Raw genomic sequence first — 17933 nt, 5'->3', positions numbered from 1 at the left:
GAACACGCGAAGAAAAAAAAACCTTTATTTCTTCTTTTTGTTTTGTGCTCGTCCAATCCCCCTGCCCTTTTCACAAACATACGCACACATTATGGGTTTTTACTCGCCGCCCACTTGAGAAAAAAATTTTCATAATCACTGCAACGCTAACGATGTCTACAACATAACGTTGCAGTGTAAATTGCTGTAATGAATTGTGAAGGCAAACAAACGCAAAATCGCCAACATTGTTTCTGTGAATCAACGCTCTCGGGCGGTCAACCTCAAGCATTTAGAGTGCACACCGCGAAAGAAATCGGCGAGCCAAGCTTAAGGCCCGTTCACACTCTTGCGACCGAGTACGACCGAGAGAGACCAGACCGGTTTTTAAGCCTCTTGCGACTTCTTAGGACCGGATGCGATGCAGCGGAGCTGGTCCTAAGAAGTCGCAAAAGGCTTAAAAACCGGTCTGGTCTCTCTCGGTCGAAGTCAGTCGCAAGAGTGTGAACGGGCCTTTACAAACACTGACTGCCCCAGCTAGGGTGCCTTTATGTTGGCTTTGCCTTAGGGAGGGTGATGCCATCCTTTGTAGTACTCGATGCCGACAGTGTACGCTCACGGATAAAATACCAGGAAATTGCCGGTAAAAAAATGCCGGCGTAGCACTGCCAAAGTTAGCAGCTCGAGCTGGGAGAAGAACGATCGCGCGTTCGAAATTGAAAAGTAGACAAAAGCGTCGGACAGAAAATGGTCTGATATCACCAGCTTAAAGGAGGACCAGCAGAAATATTCTTCCGCCTGGCGGAAAGTCCTCCTCGCCCTCTTTCTTTCTTGTATTGTAGCACGGCGAGGCGAGGGGAAAGGTCTCCTTTTGCGCCGGCTTCTTCTGAGAGGATAAGCCGAGAAAATCCCCATTCTGAGCGACGGGCGATCGGTGCGGCAGCAGCGACCTCGTGACTTAGAGGTAGCTTCAGCTCCTATCGCGTAATCTGCCCCATTTTTTGGCGCTCACCAAGCCTAGCCCCTGGGGTGTAGGTTTTACGGAGCTGCAAGGCTGCGCCCGCGCAGTCACCGAATTTCCGCTGTCGAAGGTCTTTAGTTTAGCCCGTGGCAAAGTAAACGCATACTTGAGAGCTGCGATGCATCCCCGCACCCATTGAAGGAACGTTTCATAGATATTTTCGGTTGATCAAGGAGCTCAAAACACATGCGCGAGGAGTGGTGACTTGAATATGTAAGGATGACTCACATCTTCACAAAACGTTCCATCTTGAAAAAAACGGCTTATCACGCTCAAACCTGCCTCAAATTGGGATCGATGGAGAAGAGAACGATGTACCAGGCGCGGGCATCTTCTAGAAGGTCTCTGTTTTCTAGCAGCGAGCACAAACATTGTGTGCGTAACTCGCACTATATGATGGCCAACGAATGTATGTGACATTTATATTTACGCATCCCAGCAACCACATGAGGTGAGAAGGCAGCTATGGTGTGTGTCGATACTAAAAAGTTCTAGTGGATCGTCTTTAGCTCTTGGATAACCGCACCCTACAACAATTTATAAGCTATAACCTTTCTGTGAGCATTCTTGATCGAGTGCGGCTATCGAAGCGTCTGATGTTATAGTTCAACGTTGCTTAAATCGGCACTATAGCACGTGCTGCCACTTTAAAGTATTTCTGAGGCATTAAAAATAAAAAAATAAAAAAATAAACTGTAGCCTTTTTTTAACACAATACGCGTTTGTAATTTGTCTGTGCAAACACATTTTAGTTAGCACGGACAAACTATTGCCGGTCTTTCTGATTTTGTTTTTTAGAAATAAATGATATTTAGAAAACTGTCAATGCAACTATCCAACCTAAGTGGCAGAGCTCAGTGCTAGACAATACATGTTGCTGGGCAGAAATAGTAAAAAGCGCCGATGTCGCGTTCGGGCTAAAAGTGCCACGTAATGCACGCGTACCGCTACAAGTGCGTCCGGACATTTCACCAAACGCCGTTTCATCGAATGCCGTTTCATCGAATGCCGTTTCATCGAAGCCGTTTCATCGAACGCCGTTTCATCGAACGCCGTTTCATAGAAGCCGTTTCATCGAACGCCTTTTCATCGAACAATGTTACAGTCTGTAATACTTTGGAATTTACTTTAATTTTTATACACAACTTCATCTCATTCTCTCTTTTTTCTTCTTTTGTTTCTGCTTTTATATAACTGGGTGCAGTGGCGAGATAAGTTCCATCGTGAACATTTCCTGCTTCGAGAAGAAAGCCTCCATGAAACAATGACCCCTCTCCATATCACATGAAACAATTAAAAATGAGGCAAAAACAGAAAGTACAGACGCTTAAAAGTGTTTTAAGTGTCTGTCCTTTATTTGCAGCGTCGTGGTTTCAGCCATCTATGTACATGAGTAAGGCCTTTCAGTAAATCGCATACCCAATTGTTTTTATTTCTTGTTATGCCAATTGCTTTTATTTTAGTAATTTGACACCACCTTCAAAACAATTTCTCCAGTGACTACCTTAGTCTTAACAAATGCAAGGTGAAACATCTAAAAAGCACTGTTATGCCCCAAAACTCGGTACAGAGCCATAACTGAGAAATTCGATAAAACGGCCCTTCGCGATTCGATAAAACGGCGTTCGATGAAACGGCGTTCGATGAAGTGTCCGTTCATTCGGTGAAACGGCTTTCGATGAAATGGCGAAAAAGTGAGGTTCAGGCTTGGTCGGAGATTGCTACGGTTACATACGTACGCTTTTTCAGTTCTATCTCGCATAAATAAGCTTCTTGCTCAAATAAACAGGGGCATCTGACTTTTCGCTCATCTTGGCCTTTTGCGCGACTGTTAACAAGTTCTAAAACAGACAAAGTAAAAGTGATTTAATTAGCTCAGGATTATAGGTTGAGCGAAATATTTACAAAGTTCAAGGTTTCCTGAGTCGTCTTTTGTATTCAATTCCCCCTCCCCTCACCAACACTTCCTTCCTCTAAATAAACAAGGTAGATTATTTTATGAACCACCAGTAATAGAGCGTACTCACAAAACGTCAATTTGGCGTAAGAAAGCGTAAGAAAGGCCTTGTTTAAATGTTCGAGCAATGAACTTGTTTTCTTACTGTGCGTGACACAGCTAGCACGAAACACAATATTGACATTTTTACGCAAGGGCCATGCAAATTTAGTGTATAAGAACAAATTGATGCCTCGTAAGTTGGTGCCCTACGGAAGCACTCTTCACCGAATTGCTTGTTTAAAAATAACAACTTTTCAAACATAAAAATAAAACAAAATAACACCACTTTTTTGGGGGCCACTAAATTTACTGATTTACTATGTTAGCGTTGATTGTGCAGCGGTATGCGTACATTACGCGACACTGTTAGCGCAAACACGACATCGCGCTTTTTGCTATTTTCCCCAGCAATGTATCGACTCGCACTAAAATCTACCGCTTAGGTTGGATACTCGCATTAACAGTTTCCTAAACATCGTTCTCTTCTAACAAAAAAAAAGTGGGAAACACCGGTGATAGTTTGTGCTAACTGCGTAGCGTAGGGTACCTAAAAGTTTTTTTACAATGTTAAATACAATTCTGTGTCACGTTAAAAAAAAAATTGTCTGCTTTTGCCTTAGTTTCTTTGAGACACCGCAAATACTTCGAAGTGGCGGTCCGTGCTATGGTACCGATACAAGCAACGTTGAACCATAACACGACACGCTAGACTCGTCAAAAAGGGTTTTAATATTGTCTTTTCGCTCCATAGCCGCACTCGATGAAGAATGTAAACAGCGAGTCTAGCTTACATTTCGTTGTGGGGTACGGACCGTATACGGTTATCTAAGTGGCTAAAAGCGACCCACTAAAACTTTCTAAAATTGACATCCACCCTTGATGCCCTCTCACCTCAGGTGCTTGTTGGGAATGTGAAAATATGAATTTCATACATTTTGCTGGCCATCATGTTCTGCGAGTTAGGCACACAACAGGGCATTTTAGTAAATCGTTTTCAAAGGCCCGCTGCCACTTCAGGCGCGTGCTTCAGAGAATGCATCGAAGTGGCAGCGCGAGCTCCCGCTAAATATAGCGTGGCCTGAAAACATAGTCTGCTAAAGTTCTTCAATATTTTTTGTGCTCGCTCCTAGAAAACATAGACCTTCTAGAAGATGCCCGCGCCTGGTACATCGTTTTCTTTTCCATCGATCCCAATTTGAGGCAGGTTTGAGCGTGATAAGCCGTTTTTTCTTGAAGATGGAACGTTTTGTGAAGATGTGAGTCATCCTTACATATTCAAGTCACCACTTCTCGCGCATGTGTTTTGAGCTCCTTGATCAACCGAAAATATCGATGAAACGTTCCCTCAATGGGTGCGGGGATGCATCGCAGCTCTCAAGTATGCGTTTACTTTGCCACGGGCTAAGCTAAAGACCTTCGAAACCGGCAATTCGGTGACTGCGCGGACGCAGCCTTGCAGCTCCGTAAAACTGACACCCGAGGAGCTAGGCTTGGTGAGCGCCAAAAAATGGGGCAGATTACGCGATAGGAGCTGAAGCTACCTCTAACTCACGAGGTCGCTGCTGCCGCACCCATCGCCCGTCGCTCAGAATGGGGATTTTCTCGGCTTATCGTCTCAGAAGAAGCCGGCGCAAAAGGGGACCTTTCCCCTCGCCTCGCCGTGCTACAATACAAGAAGAAAGAGGGCGAGGAGGACTTTCCGCCAGGCGGAAGAATATTTCTGCTGGTCCTCCTTTAAGACAGACGCGTACACATTGGGACACCCTAACCCGCTAAAAGTGTTTTGTGCGAAAGAAAGCCCTGCTGCTCACGGCAGGGCAAATGATTAGCGACGCTTTGTCCTAGCTGAACGAGCAGATCCAGGAAGCGACCGCGTCCGCGGACTACAGCTGAATACTCTCACTCTACATGCAAAGCTCGTGCATCTCACAGCCAGCGTAAAAATATTGATGGCTCGTTATTCCCACCCGCAATGCACCCAAAACAAAAGCGCCAATATGACAGGATTACTCACCCGAAGGAAGTCAAACGAGCAGCATGACGCTTGCGACTCTCCGGCAACGACCGTTTCCAGCTCTCCGTGAATTGGCGCGAAGCCTTAGCACCGTCTGAACTCTTTGCCGTGGATTAGTGCGCCTGCCCCCCTCCTCCTGACCGAACTACATTGGTCCAGTTAAGAGGGACCGGTCCCCTCTTAATATGAAGGGACACGCGTGAATCTTTTTGTCTGTCTTTCCTGTTCAGAGGGACTAACGAAACGGTTTCCTTGGTCTCTCTTAATATGTTGGTGTCCCTCTAGATGTTGCTATTTTATTTTTCAATTTCCCTCTTAAAAAGGGCTGTCCCCCTGAAAGCATTGTTGTCCCCTTTAAAATCAGAGGGACAGCGTTTTTTATGAGGGACCGGTTTTAGAGTGTATCCATCACGAACGATGATTTGAAGGATAAAGTTGACGGGGCAGAGGAATTTGCTCCACCTGCGCAACTGCACCGCTACCAAGCAAGTTCCCTAAACCCTGTATACACACTAGCCTCGGTGAAATGCCGAATCCCCCAAAAATAACATCCCGCGCTCCTCACCCAAAAACTGGGATTATTGCAAGGAGATATCGTACCATCGATCTTCCGAAAAAAAAAGGGGGGGGGGGGGGTGGGGGAGGGTGCCCAAATATACCGGGAACCTTCACGATTGACTTAGATTTGAAGATCATTTACACGTCACCAATCCCGTTCTTTCACCATTCGGAACGCCAATCATGACCTTTCACCAGTCGGAACGCCAATCCCGTTCTTGCACCAGTCGGAAAGTACCTCCTGACGTATGTACTTGATACACACCGCCAAGCGATCGCCTTTGAAGGGGCTCGACTGTCCGAGGAGAACTATAACCTTGTGGTACAGAAACTTCAGGGTCGCTTTCGACGACTTGTAAGAGCTTGCCTGCGACCAACAGCCCCAACAATGTCACATACTTTTGTCAGCTCAACGACGAATAAAAACACTTTTCAACAATCAATCTACGACATGATACGTTTGAAACTATACTTCCTTGAAGGCGATGAGCGAATGCCTAGCGGCTCAGCCTTCTTTTTGTACTGCGCGCTCTTATGCGCTGTTAATCCGGTGATCATGCTCCTTTGTGCATCACCAAAAGTTGAAGGACATTGCACCGGCATCTTACAGATACACCTGACATGCGCTCCCTGCCAGAAAGGAGAGACTAATTTCCATCATCATGGCCTTTCCTCCCGTGCAAGTCAAAATCCGAGATAGCCACCGGGATTGCACATAACTGTCCAAAGGGGATAAGAAAAAAACTCCCTCCTTCTCTTCCCTCCCTTGGCTATACTCCCCTTAATTCAAAAGTTGTCCCCTCCGAAAAAAAAAAAAAAAAGGTGCCGTCCCCTCTCTTCCTTCACAGTCCAACTCCCTAAATAAAAATAGATTTGCTCTCGCACTACAGAAAGTTCAGCGGATACTTATGCTCCAGAATAGCAACACCTCAGCACCTGCGCTATTTCTTGACAGCGAGTTAGCCACATTGCGATTGCTATCCGTTCATGCAGGAACTTGACTGGTGTTACTTGTGGGTGCCAATTTGACAAATTATCAACCACATCGGACACCCCACACCCTTGAGAAAGCCTTGTAGTGACGCCGCGGCGGTTGTCAGTGTTACTACACCGCAAGTTCTTCTGATACTCACTTGAAAACTACAAGACAGTGGACCACAGGGACACCTGGCTACTTTCCTGAGAAAATGTTGCTGGATATTAGTAGCCAGCTTACATTTTTCAGACGCGATGTAAGCGGGCTACCAACTCTTCTTATCAACTAAATAATGAAGACGCTTAAAGCATACCACCAAAACATTCGTGGTTTAAGAGCGAAGCTGACACTTTTTTTCTTATTATTAAATATGGTTTCTTCTAATTTTAACCTTATTTGTCTGACTGAAACTTGGCTGGACGAGAAAATTTTCGAACATATGCTGTTTTCCTTCTTATGCCGTTCACCGCCGTGACTGAGATTATGCTTCAACTCGTCAGAAATTCGGAAGTGGTGTTTTAATCACCGTCGACGATTCGGTTAGCTTGCATCGAATTGATGTGACCCGAGTCCTACACGCGGAATGCGTCTGTATTATTCAGCGCTCGCATTATGGACCTAACTATTTTATCGGTAGCTATTATTTTTCTCCTGTCTCAGACAATCGCAATTTTACTGAGCAATTTTAAGCGCTAGAAAAAGTAATCAATTTGATCGAGTTACGAGTACATATATTTATGGTGATTTGAACTTGCGCAGTATTGACTGGTCGCTGGGATTTGTCAACAATTAAAATACTTCTACAATAAGTAAATGATCCCGACTTTTGAATTTCACATTCTTCAATAGTCCGAGACAGTTGAACGACTTTAAGAACAACGTGGGAAGCGAAGTCCTTTGTCTTTATCTTACTGAATATCCCATAAACGACTTATCGTTAAGTGATGTTCAACTAGTGAAGGCTCGCGTATATCACCCACCTTTTATTGACACTTTCGATGGTTCCTTTAAACCAGCAGTTTGAGAAAGCTACGTGTAGTATGCGTCAAACGCAGGTGATTATCTGTCTTTCTGAGTATTTTAGAGATTTTGACTATTCGCCTTTTTTTAAAAAAGGGAACTGGTAACTCAGTGGCTGAATCATTTACAAGTCGACAAATTTATTCCAAAACGTTCCTTTAGAGTCCAGGACAAAAAAAGAACCCCTTGTGATATTCTAGAATTGTTGTACTGCGTGCACAAAAGAGTACACTGTCAAAAAATGAACAAAAGAATCAGATCATGTTTAGTACTTATTGTGCTTTTGTGAGAAAGTTGTTTGCACATGACGAGCGAGTTCATTTAAGAGCAGTGGAAGATAGTCTGTTCTACAAACCAGATGCGCTTTGATGATTCGCCAGAAAGCACACAAGATATAGTGTACAGCGTATTTGATTGAGAAATGATTCTGGGTATGTGTCAAACCCGAATGATGTTGCTTACTTATTTTCAGGTCACTTCAGTAGTAGCTTTTTTCTTCAGATGGTGTTTACAGGTTGTGCATCTTCCAATGAATCAACATACTCTGATATTTTTACGCTCGACAAAGTTACTATACCTGATATCATGGACGCGGCTATACAATTAAAGCTGAAACTATCGTCGGGCTTGAATTGTATTTCTAATTTTATTGTTAAGGGCTGTTAAAACGTGTTCTTTTTTTTTCAGCATTGAACATATATTTAATATCTGCGGGTGTTTTACCTTCTGTGTAGAAAACGTCGATTGATGTGCCTCTACATAAACGTGGAATACCTTTACAGGGAATAAGTATCGCCCCATATGTATTTTATGTTTTTTTAAGTGTTTAAGATTTTAATGCATGCACGCATGACGTTTTATCTTAAACAACGCCTTATTTTTTATTGACAGTATTTCCTTGGGGGTAGTTATGTCGAGACAAATCTATCCAGCTTGCAAAATATTCAGTGCCCCGTGTTTTTAATAGTGACAAGTTAATATTATATATTTTAATCTTTTGAAGTCATTTGCAAAAGTTAACCATAATTTACGGTTACATAAATTGTCATAGAATGGTTCTTTTTCCAATTTCCCTGAAGTGGTTTGACATCTTACTGATCGTCAATGTGGTGTCATATTATAATTAACTTCTCAGATATTTTTGACAGCCATCAACACAATCTTAAGTATGATAATCTAGGAACCTTTTTGTTTCTGATTTTAATCAACGATACATGTGCAGTAAATTCAAATCTGTCGTTATTTTCTGATGACATGAAGCCTTTTTTTTTGTATTCGCTCAATCGATGACTGTAATCTTCTGCAGGACGATGTTGTGCAAGGAGCTACAGTCATCGCGAGGCGTGAGCCGGAAAAGACGACGATGAAGAAAAGGGAGGGGCGCTCGAGACAGAGGATTAAATGGCTGATTCTCAATGGACGCTGGTTGAGTCCTGAGTTCCTGAGGCCCTGACAACACATGGTGTCAGAAGTGCGCCAAGGCGATATTCCCGGAGTAGGAGCTACGCAAGCAATGGCCACGTCCAGCTTCTTTTGTCAACCACCCGAGCCGTACAGCTTTGCAAACCCAGAAGGATGGACCTCGTGGAAACGCCGCTTCGAACGATTTCGAGTCGTCAGTGGTCTCGCTGCGAAGCCAGGAACAGAACAGGTGAATGCTCTCATCTACTTCATGGGGGACAAAGCGGATGATATCCTGCTGTCTCTCAGTTTACCTGAACAGCAAATGACAGACTACAGCGCCGTGCTCCAAGCCTTTGAGAACCACTTTGTTATAAGACGAAACGTTGTTTATGAGCGACCCACTCTCCATCCGAGATGTCAAAGAGAAGGAGAGAATATCGAAGAGTTCTTGACAGATCTGCACAAACTTGCCAAGTTCTGCAAATTCGGCACACTCCACGACGAAATGATTCGAGACAGGATAGTGGTGGCACTTAAAGATCACAAGCTTTCTGAAAGACTGCAGCTTGATCCAGACTTGACGCTTGAAAAAGCAACAAACAGGACGCGACAGTCTGAGGTTGTGAAAGACCAACAGACCAGACTTCACACGTCCAGTGGAACCAACGTGGATCGCCTTTACGTATCAAAGAGGGCTCCTTCAAGAAAAGTCAATCGTGGAGGAAGAGTGGGCGAGAAGACGGTACCCAACTCTACTCAGTTTCAAGCACCGATTGGACACTACTGAAGCTGTGGCAAGAGTCAGCATTCGAAAGCACAGTGTCCGGCACGAAAGGCGATTTGCAACAAATGGCGCATAATTGGACATTACGCCCGCCAATACCGAAACTCCGAAGCGCTGAACCAAGTTTTCACTACAGAGACTGCATTCCTTGGAGTCATTGAATGCGAAAACAGTCAACGGTGGACGGCGACAGTTCAAGTTGGCGAGGTGCCAATTGTCTTCAAGGTGGACACTGGCGCCGACGTGACAGTCATTCCGACAGAGATGTACAAAGCGTCTTTTTCAGCGACGTCCCTGCAGAGGCCCATGAAGATCCTAAAGGGTCCCGGTCGCCATGAACTAGACGTGCTGGGAATGATCACAAAGGACATGACCTACAGGACCAAGTCGACAAAAGCGGACCTGTACGTTGTTAATGACTTGGATGAAGCTCTTCTTTCGAGAGATGCCAGTGAGAAGCTGGGAATCGTCCAAAAGGTTTGCGATGGTGCGACTTTACGTACTGGAGACGTGAAGCCGGAAAGTGAGTTTCCCAAACTTTTTTCTGGGCTGAGACACGTGAAAGAAGCTTACAAAATGGAGCTACGATATGACGCAGTTCCCTTTGCATTGATGACGCCTCGGAGAATAGCCATTCCCTTGCTAGGCAAGACAAAGGAGAAGCTTGAGGAAATGGTCAAGATGCAAGTAATAGAACCCGTGGAAGAGCCAACAGAGCTAGTGGTGCTCTGGGATGGTTATAGTCGCAAAATCAAATGGAGACGTGCGCATCTGCGTAGATTTGACCGAGCTAAACAAGTACGTGAAAAGAGAAGTGCATCCTTTGCCAAATGGAGGACACGTGCTGGGACAACTAGCTGGAGCGAAATACTTCTCTAAGATCGATGCCAACTCCGAATTTGGGCAGTTTAAACTAGCCGAAGAGTCTCAACATATGACGACCTTCATAACACCTTTTGGAAGGTTCAGGTTCCGGAGATTGCCCTTCGGCATCACATCAGCACCGGAGTTTGTCCAGAAAAAGATGACACAGTTTCTCGAAGGTCTGCAAGGGGTCCTGTGCAACATGGACGACGTCCTTATCTACGGAAGCACTCCAGAAGAGCATCATGAGAGGCTTCGTAATGTTCTCCAACGACTCCAGGACAGGGGAATGACCCTAAACGCAGAGAAATGTGAATTTTTCGTTAAGCAAGTTCCTTGGAAACATCATCGACCAGGAGGGTATCCGACCAGACCCAAACAAGATCAGAGCAATTGTCGATATGAAAGTGCCGTCAAATGTGTCTGAACTAAGAAGTTTCCTCGGAATGGTAAACTACCTAACCAAGTTCGTTCCAGGCATGTCAGAGATTGCCTACCCGCTAAACTGCCTACTAAGCACAAAAAAACGAGTGGATCTGGACAAGCGAACAACAAAGAAGTTTCGACCAGTTGAAGAACGCATTGACAAGAAGTCCAGTGTTGGCACATTACGACCCAGGGAAGCACACAATCATTTCGACTGATGCTTCATCGTATGGGGTAGAAGCGGTACTGCGCCAACAACAAGAATATGAAACGTACCGATCCGTCGCCTATGCCTCAAGGACTTTGACTGAAACCGAAAGGAGGTATGCGTAAGTGGAGAAAGAAGGCCTGGGGGTCGTGTGGGCATGTGAAAAGTTCCAAGAATTTATAACCGGACTTCACGTCTTGATTGAAACAGATCACAAACCCCTTGGGCCAATTTTCTCGTCAAAAACTTAGCGGACATCACTCCATGACTTCAAAGGATGAAACTTCGGATGATGCGATTCTCATACGACATGAGACACATTCCTGGAAAAGCCTTGATTACTGCCGATCTTCTCTCTCGGAAGCCTCTACAGGAGACATGTCAAGGGGACTTTCAGGAGCAAATTGCACTGTATGTCAGTGGACTTACAGCATGCTTGCCGGCAACCGACCATAGGTTGAAAGAAATCCAAGAGAAGTAAGTTGCAGATTTCACGTGCAGGACACTGGTCAAGTACAGTGAAGAAGGCTGGCCGACACGGAATGGGGTTCAAACTGACTGCAGGGATTACTGGCCTCATAGGTCAGAAATAGCTTTGCAAGACGGTCTCCTAATGAGAGGATCTCGCATTATTATTCCTCAGTCAATGCGCAGTGACATCCTACAAGGACTTCACGAAGGACACCAAGGCATTACCAAGTGTAGGGCGCGTGCCCGACAGTGTGTATGGTGGCCTGGACTTTCCCGTTAAGTGGAAGATGTGGTACGCACATGCACACAGTGCATCCAAGAAACACACAACCGACAGAAACCACTGCTTCCATCAAAGTTTCCAAATCGACCATGGTAAAAAGTCGCAATGGACCTGTTTTACATGGAAGGAAAAGACTACCTCCTTGTCACCGACTACTTTTCAAGGTTTCCAGAGATTGCACTTCTCAACAGTCTGACGGCGACTACAATAATAACTCACTTGAAGTCTTTTTTTGCAAGACATGGAACACCTGAAGTAGTCTTTAGTGATAACGGACCACAATTCCGAAAAATACAAGGGTCGGAGTTCCAGAAGTTCGCCGAAAGTTGGGGTTTTGAACACAGAACATCCAGTCTACGTTACCCCCAAAGTAATGGCTTCGTGGAAGTTGCCGTTGGCATTATCAAACGTAGTTTGAAGAAAACTGGGGACAGCTACGTCGCGTTACAAACCTACCGCTCGACACCGTTGGGTAACGGCTACAGCCCAGCAGAGTTGTTGATGGGAAGGAGATTGCGTACTTCTCTACCAACGGCTGACTCCCTTCTTCAGTCAAGTCAGGTAGATAAAGAAGCCCTCAATCTTTGGGAAGAACGTAGGATCATGAATCAGAAGCGTAATTATGACCGACGACACGGTGCCCGCCGGCTTCAACCTTTGATGCCTGGGGATAGAGTGTGGATAATTGATCGACGCGAAACTGGAATAGTGCAGTCGTCGGTGAACCACTCCAAGGTCGTACTCCGTCAACACACAGGATGGGAATCTCAGTCGGAACCGATTTCATCTCGTCCCGATTCCGACAGTGCCCAAATCACCTGACCTTCCACCGCAAGATAGGATTGCAGAAAGAACACTAGAGCCGACCTATGGGACCGCACATTCCGATCACGCTGTGACCCGAAGTGGCCGAGTAGTCAAACCCATAGTACGCTTTAGCCCTTAACTAAAAGGAGGAGATGTGCTAGGAGCTATAGTCATCGCGAGGCGTGAGCCGGAAAAGACGACGATGCAGAAAAGGGAGGGACGCTGGAGACAGATGATTAAATGGCTGATTCTCAACGGACGCTGGTTGAGTCCTGAGTTCCTGAGGCCCTGACAACACAGATGTGTCGACTATACTAAATTGGTGTGCGGAGATTTCTTTTTATTATTTAATTCTAATAAAACTAAAGTTTTGTCGTTTCATAAAAAGCGAGAAACACTTGTTTATTTATTTTCACTAGAAGGTAGGATTACTACAAGTGTGAATGATTCGCGATCTCGGCGCGTATTTTTATCTTTCTTTATCGTTTAGCTGCCATGTCACTCTTGTTGTCTGCTTTGCGTGGCGTTATAATGTTCCTGGGACCTCCTTCTTCCCCCTTTCCCTCATGCAGCATTTTGTCATGGGCGGAGTGCGTCAGTGTTACATTTTAGAATGTCTACTTTATACATATGTCAATGCGTGACAAAATATGAGACGGATGATTCAGCAGTCGGTTGTGAAGTAACGAGTTAGTATGGTATATCTTATAAAAGAGACACAAGCGAGCTATTTTGCGACATAAATTCAGGTTAGGCAACGATAGGTTAGTTTTCATGGAGGTCACGCTTGCGGTGCGATGAAAGTTATTAAGAATAAAACGAGCAGAGCGACTTTGAACTGAATCCAGGGCGTTAGTTATTTTGGAATTGATTTGCTCTAAGATGCCCACATTACCCAAGCTGTTACAGTCCTCGGGAACATTACGCTGTTTTGTTAAGAAAGGCATAAATTGACAATTTTGTGAATGTACCCCATAAATTTCAATGCAAACAAAAAACTATGTAGCTGTGGAATAAAAGCTATACGAATCCAAACGTTTTATCACTGCTTCTTGAATTTTTGTGGCTGTCATCTGAATATTACCGGGAAACTTTGCGATGTTTGTCGTTGCCGAGTCGAAATCCTCATTTTCGTGCATGTGCCGAGGAGAACTCATGTCCAAGAAAGTTGGGGACGCCTGCCACCGATTATAGATCGAACGGACTACACGCTCCCGGAGCTCACAGCGGAGACCCGGTGTTTTCGTCCTGAAAACACCGGGTCTCCGTCACGACCTATCAGCTTGATAGGTCGTGACGACCTATCAAGCTGATAGGTCGTCACGGTTTGAATCCCACGCATGAGTGAAGGCATCAGTGACATGAAAACCATTTTTGACTAGGGGGAGGGGGTATTTTAGGGGAAAGAAAAATAGCTTTGGAGGTCCACGTTGCGCAGCAGTTTTGTCTACCAGAAGTGCTAAAATATCGACTTCGCACTCTATGCTGCTTGTAAACTCGCCGTTTCGCCAGTGTCATCTTCAGCTTTAAATAGTTTATGTTACTACTTTGGAGAAATACCCGATGGGGCAAGAAAAAATAAAATGGCGCCACTCTGAGAACATGCTGACATTTTTCAATTGAACAAGAGGACATACCGTCGTTGCCCTGTCATTTGACTCACCCGGAAATTATTATAGCTCAACATTATTGAATAAAAACACTCTCTACGCGATTGTTTTTTGCTATTCTGGCAATTTTGATTTCATTATAAGAATTAAATCTCGCATTTGAGTGTTATTTTCTGGCCGCCTATTTATCATTTTAACTTACGACATGCACCAATGAAGGTGAGAAGCTCAAGGTCATGGGCTTTGACAGTTAGTCCTGCAACGTAAAAGCTTATGCATACGAGGTGTGTCCCTGAGCAAGAAGCCCGCGCTTGTGGCCTAGTAGTGGGATTGTCGCACAGGTGACTAAAATGAGAAAAAGGTGGAAAGAAAACTGAAAGCTAAACAACACTTAGAGGAAATGAAAGAATGAACCTTAGCCTTCTATGGTACAAATCATTTGCGGCACTTGGACATGTGAAGAGGGCTCGCAGCTGCGGGATGTCTGTGGGCCTCGTTCCAGCGAGTCGCGGGCCTCATGCGTCCCGCAGGCCACATGTTTGAGACCCCTGATCTAGATGAAATGTGCACTGCCAGACCTCTAAGAGCCGAAGTTCCATAGCGAAATATCAGCTGCTACTCTGACGTTTCTAGAAAGTTCCTTTTTTAAACTTTCTTTTTTCTGACAGATTCCACTATGCCTTCGTGATTTGTTTGGTCATAAAGCTAAACAAATAAGAAATTTCTAAGTCTGACAGAGAAGCAACATGCTCACGTTCGTGCAAATTCTTCCCCCTGAACTTTCAGAAGTCCCATAGTGCATATTGTACCACGATGCGAGCGAAAACACCGATCATTGCTCTTCCTTGGGCAAGGGGAACAAATAAGAACGGACATAAGCATTTCAAGAGGCATGTGGTCTCGGTGGCAAACAAACAGACCAACGCCTTCGTTTCTTTTTTTTTTTTTTTTTAACTGAGACTGTTTGGCCTATTTAAGGCGATATTACTTTCTATTCTCGTTGTTTAGAATATCCCATCTCTTTCGCCAGGAGCTCATCAGTCAATATCGATCCTAACCAGTTTTCCAAAATTAACAACCTATTTTTCTTATATCAATTCAACTGACTAAGAAAGGGCAACGATAGCTGTTTAGTTACACTTGACGTAATATTTATTGAATACATGCAATGGGACGATTAGGTTCGAATTTCTAAAACACTCTCAAAGGTAGTAAGAGCAATATATAAGAAAAACAAAAAGAAAAGCATTACCTCCCTCTATTTTACGACTTCTGTATAACTCTTTATTCTACGCTTGTTTTAATTACTCTTTTTTTTTTTTTTTTTGTCTGGGAAAATACTACTCTTACAAATATTCACCATGTACTGCAGAAAAAATTAGTTCGCACTTTGGACAATGCAAAGCATGACAGCCACACGGTACCAATATTCGAAAAATTAGGTATAGTTCCAATAACAATTTTCTTATGGTTAGAAACTTTGCCTATCATACAAAACTGTTTGGAGTGCTAATCTGAAAAGTAATTTCATCACTCTTCCTTATTTTCACTTAAAACGCCCTTTGTATTCCACACGCCATGCTTGTACCTGGACAGTCCCCCCCACCAGGACGAACTACGGTATAGAAGTCAGATGATTAAGCATCAGCTCCCCAAAGTACGAAGTTTAATTTTGTCACTAGGAAATAGGAATGGACAATGAAAGTGTTTCTCGCAGAAATATACGCTCGTTGCTCGTCTCCTCGAGCTATTTATAGCCATTGTTTTACTGTGTACACAAAACTTTTTTTTGTTATTTTTGTTAATTTTTATTTTTTGTTGTTTCCCGTGTTTATTTGTGTTTTTTTTTCCCCTTCGTGTGAGTAAAGTGCACTGCTGCTGTTGCTGTAGGGAGAGGAGGGAACTCTGTCAAGCAGTTCTTGTACCGCTTTTTTACCCTCTTCCCTCTCTTGTATAAAGAAAAACAAATGAAATTTAATTGGAATATGAATTGAAATGATTTGATCTAGCTCAGGGCAGTATTTGTATTTCGTTCAGCCAGAAACGCCATTTTCGTAAACAGAAAGAGGCCATGGATTCAAGATCGCAACTGCTCTGACCAGTGCGGTATTTACAACTCAGGTCGTGGTACCAGTCATGTTAACGAGTGAAGAGAGTAAAATGACCGAACTTTCTAGAGCTTAGAAACGCAGAGGTCCACTTGCTTTCACAAAGTTACAGACAAGTTGCAGAGTAAACTATAGTTCCTGTTTCCACGTGTCTGGGTTCGCAGAGTCTCCGGTGGCTTTCGTGTGCCGTTGCTGAAAGACTTATCGCCACCGGTCCCCTCTAAGTGATACGCTCACTATATTTGTGGAGGTGGCTAAATCATTCGGGCAGACGTCTATGGTCTATGGCAGCTCAAGAAACAGAGGGTGTGGCTTATAGTGCCCAAGCTTCTTGCTTCCTGATCGGTTCTAAGGCGGTCGCATCAGCTAATGCCGCAATCTCATTGGCTGTGGGGCGATAATGAGATGCTAGGGAATCACCACGCTCTGCTTTTCCGTCAGTGACTCAGGAACTTGCTAGAGTCTGGGAGGCGCAACACTGACGCTCAGAGACAGGGAAGAAAAGAAGGTGAGGAACGTGCTAGCGTACCGCCTCCGTTCCGGTAGCAGATGTACGGGAATCTCCAGACGTTGCCCAGGTCCACTGCGAACCCGATGACGGCCAGCAGGAACTCGATCTTCTTGTCCCACTTCTCGCGTCCGTCATCCGTCAGCGGGACGACGCTGGGCACCGCGGGCACCATGGGTGCCACCGAGGCCACGGGCGCGCCTCCGGACGACGACGACACCACCAGGGGTGGCACGGCAGCCACGGGTCCGGACACCGGGCCGGGGTCCGAAGGGGGATCGCCGGGACTAGCCATCGCCGCCGGCGGACTGCTGCCACGGGCTTCCGAGGGTCGCCTGTCTCCTCCGAGATCCATGGGGCCGGGGGACTTGCGCGGGATCTGCGGGGCGCCCCGGGTGCGCCCCGCCGGGACGTCGGGGGCGGGCCCCGCGGGGAGGCACCGGCCGCGTCACGTGGGGCCGGGGTTCCTCCTCGCCGCCCTTCTCTGCCCAGCGCCCGGGTGCAGCGTTGGCGGGGTCCGCGGGGCGCGTGTTTGCGCCCCGAGCGCACACCTGTCGGACGTCCCGGACGAGGAACTGCGGGCGGGAGCCTGCAGCCACGTGGGCTCCTCGGTTTGGACTAGCCGCGCCGACGGGACTGCAGGCTCCCAAATGCTCCAGGAGGCTTTCACTTGGACCCATTCGAAGGTGCGATTGGTATATATACTGCGCTCCAATGACCATGCAGTCGCACTGGCAAAAGGAGTACGTACCTTTCTGGCTCCGTTAAGAGAGCTGGAGGGCACCCATAATCATCGTTATAAATTTCATCTTCACGAGGCAATGAATGAATGAACGAACGAATGCCTTAAGGTGCTAAACGACCAACAGAACTCTCGATACTGTTCATCCGCT

General features: G+C 45.4%; 1 protein-coding gene across 1 annotated transcript in view; it reads right to left on the bottom strand.

Annotated features, from left to right (window-relative positions):
* The window catches only part of LOC8035258 (sodium-dependent serotonin transporter), a 74401-nt gene extending 57083 nt beyond the window's left edge, over positions 1–17318 (bottom strand). Inside the window, exon 1 of the mRNA XM_040219116.1 lies at positions 17062–17318. Coding sequence (XP_040075050.1) covers positions 17062–17215 — 154 coding nt within the window. The 5' untranslated portion in view covers positions 17216–17318. The remainder of the gene's footprint in view (positions 1–17061) is intronic.
* Positions 17319–17933: the final 615 nt, after the last annotated feature.

The sequence above is a fragment of the Ixodes scapularis genome, unplaced genomic scaffold (genome assembly GCF_016920785.2).
Source record: "Ixodes scapularis isolate PalLabHiFi unplaced genomic scaffold, ASM1692078v2 PGA_scaffold1__304_contigs__length_218370807, whole genome shotgun sequence".
NCBI lineage: Eukaryota > Metazoa > Arthropoda > Arachnida > Ixodida > Ixodidae > Ixodes > Ixodes scapularis.
The sequence above is the reverse complement of the archived record's forward strand: the minus strand, read 5'-3'. Positions and strand labels throughout refer to the sequence as shown.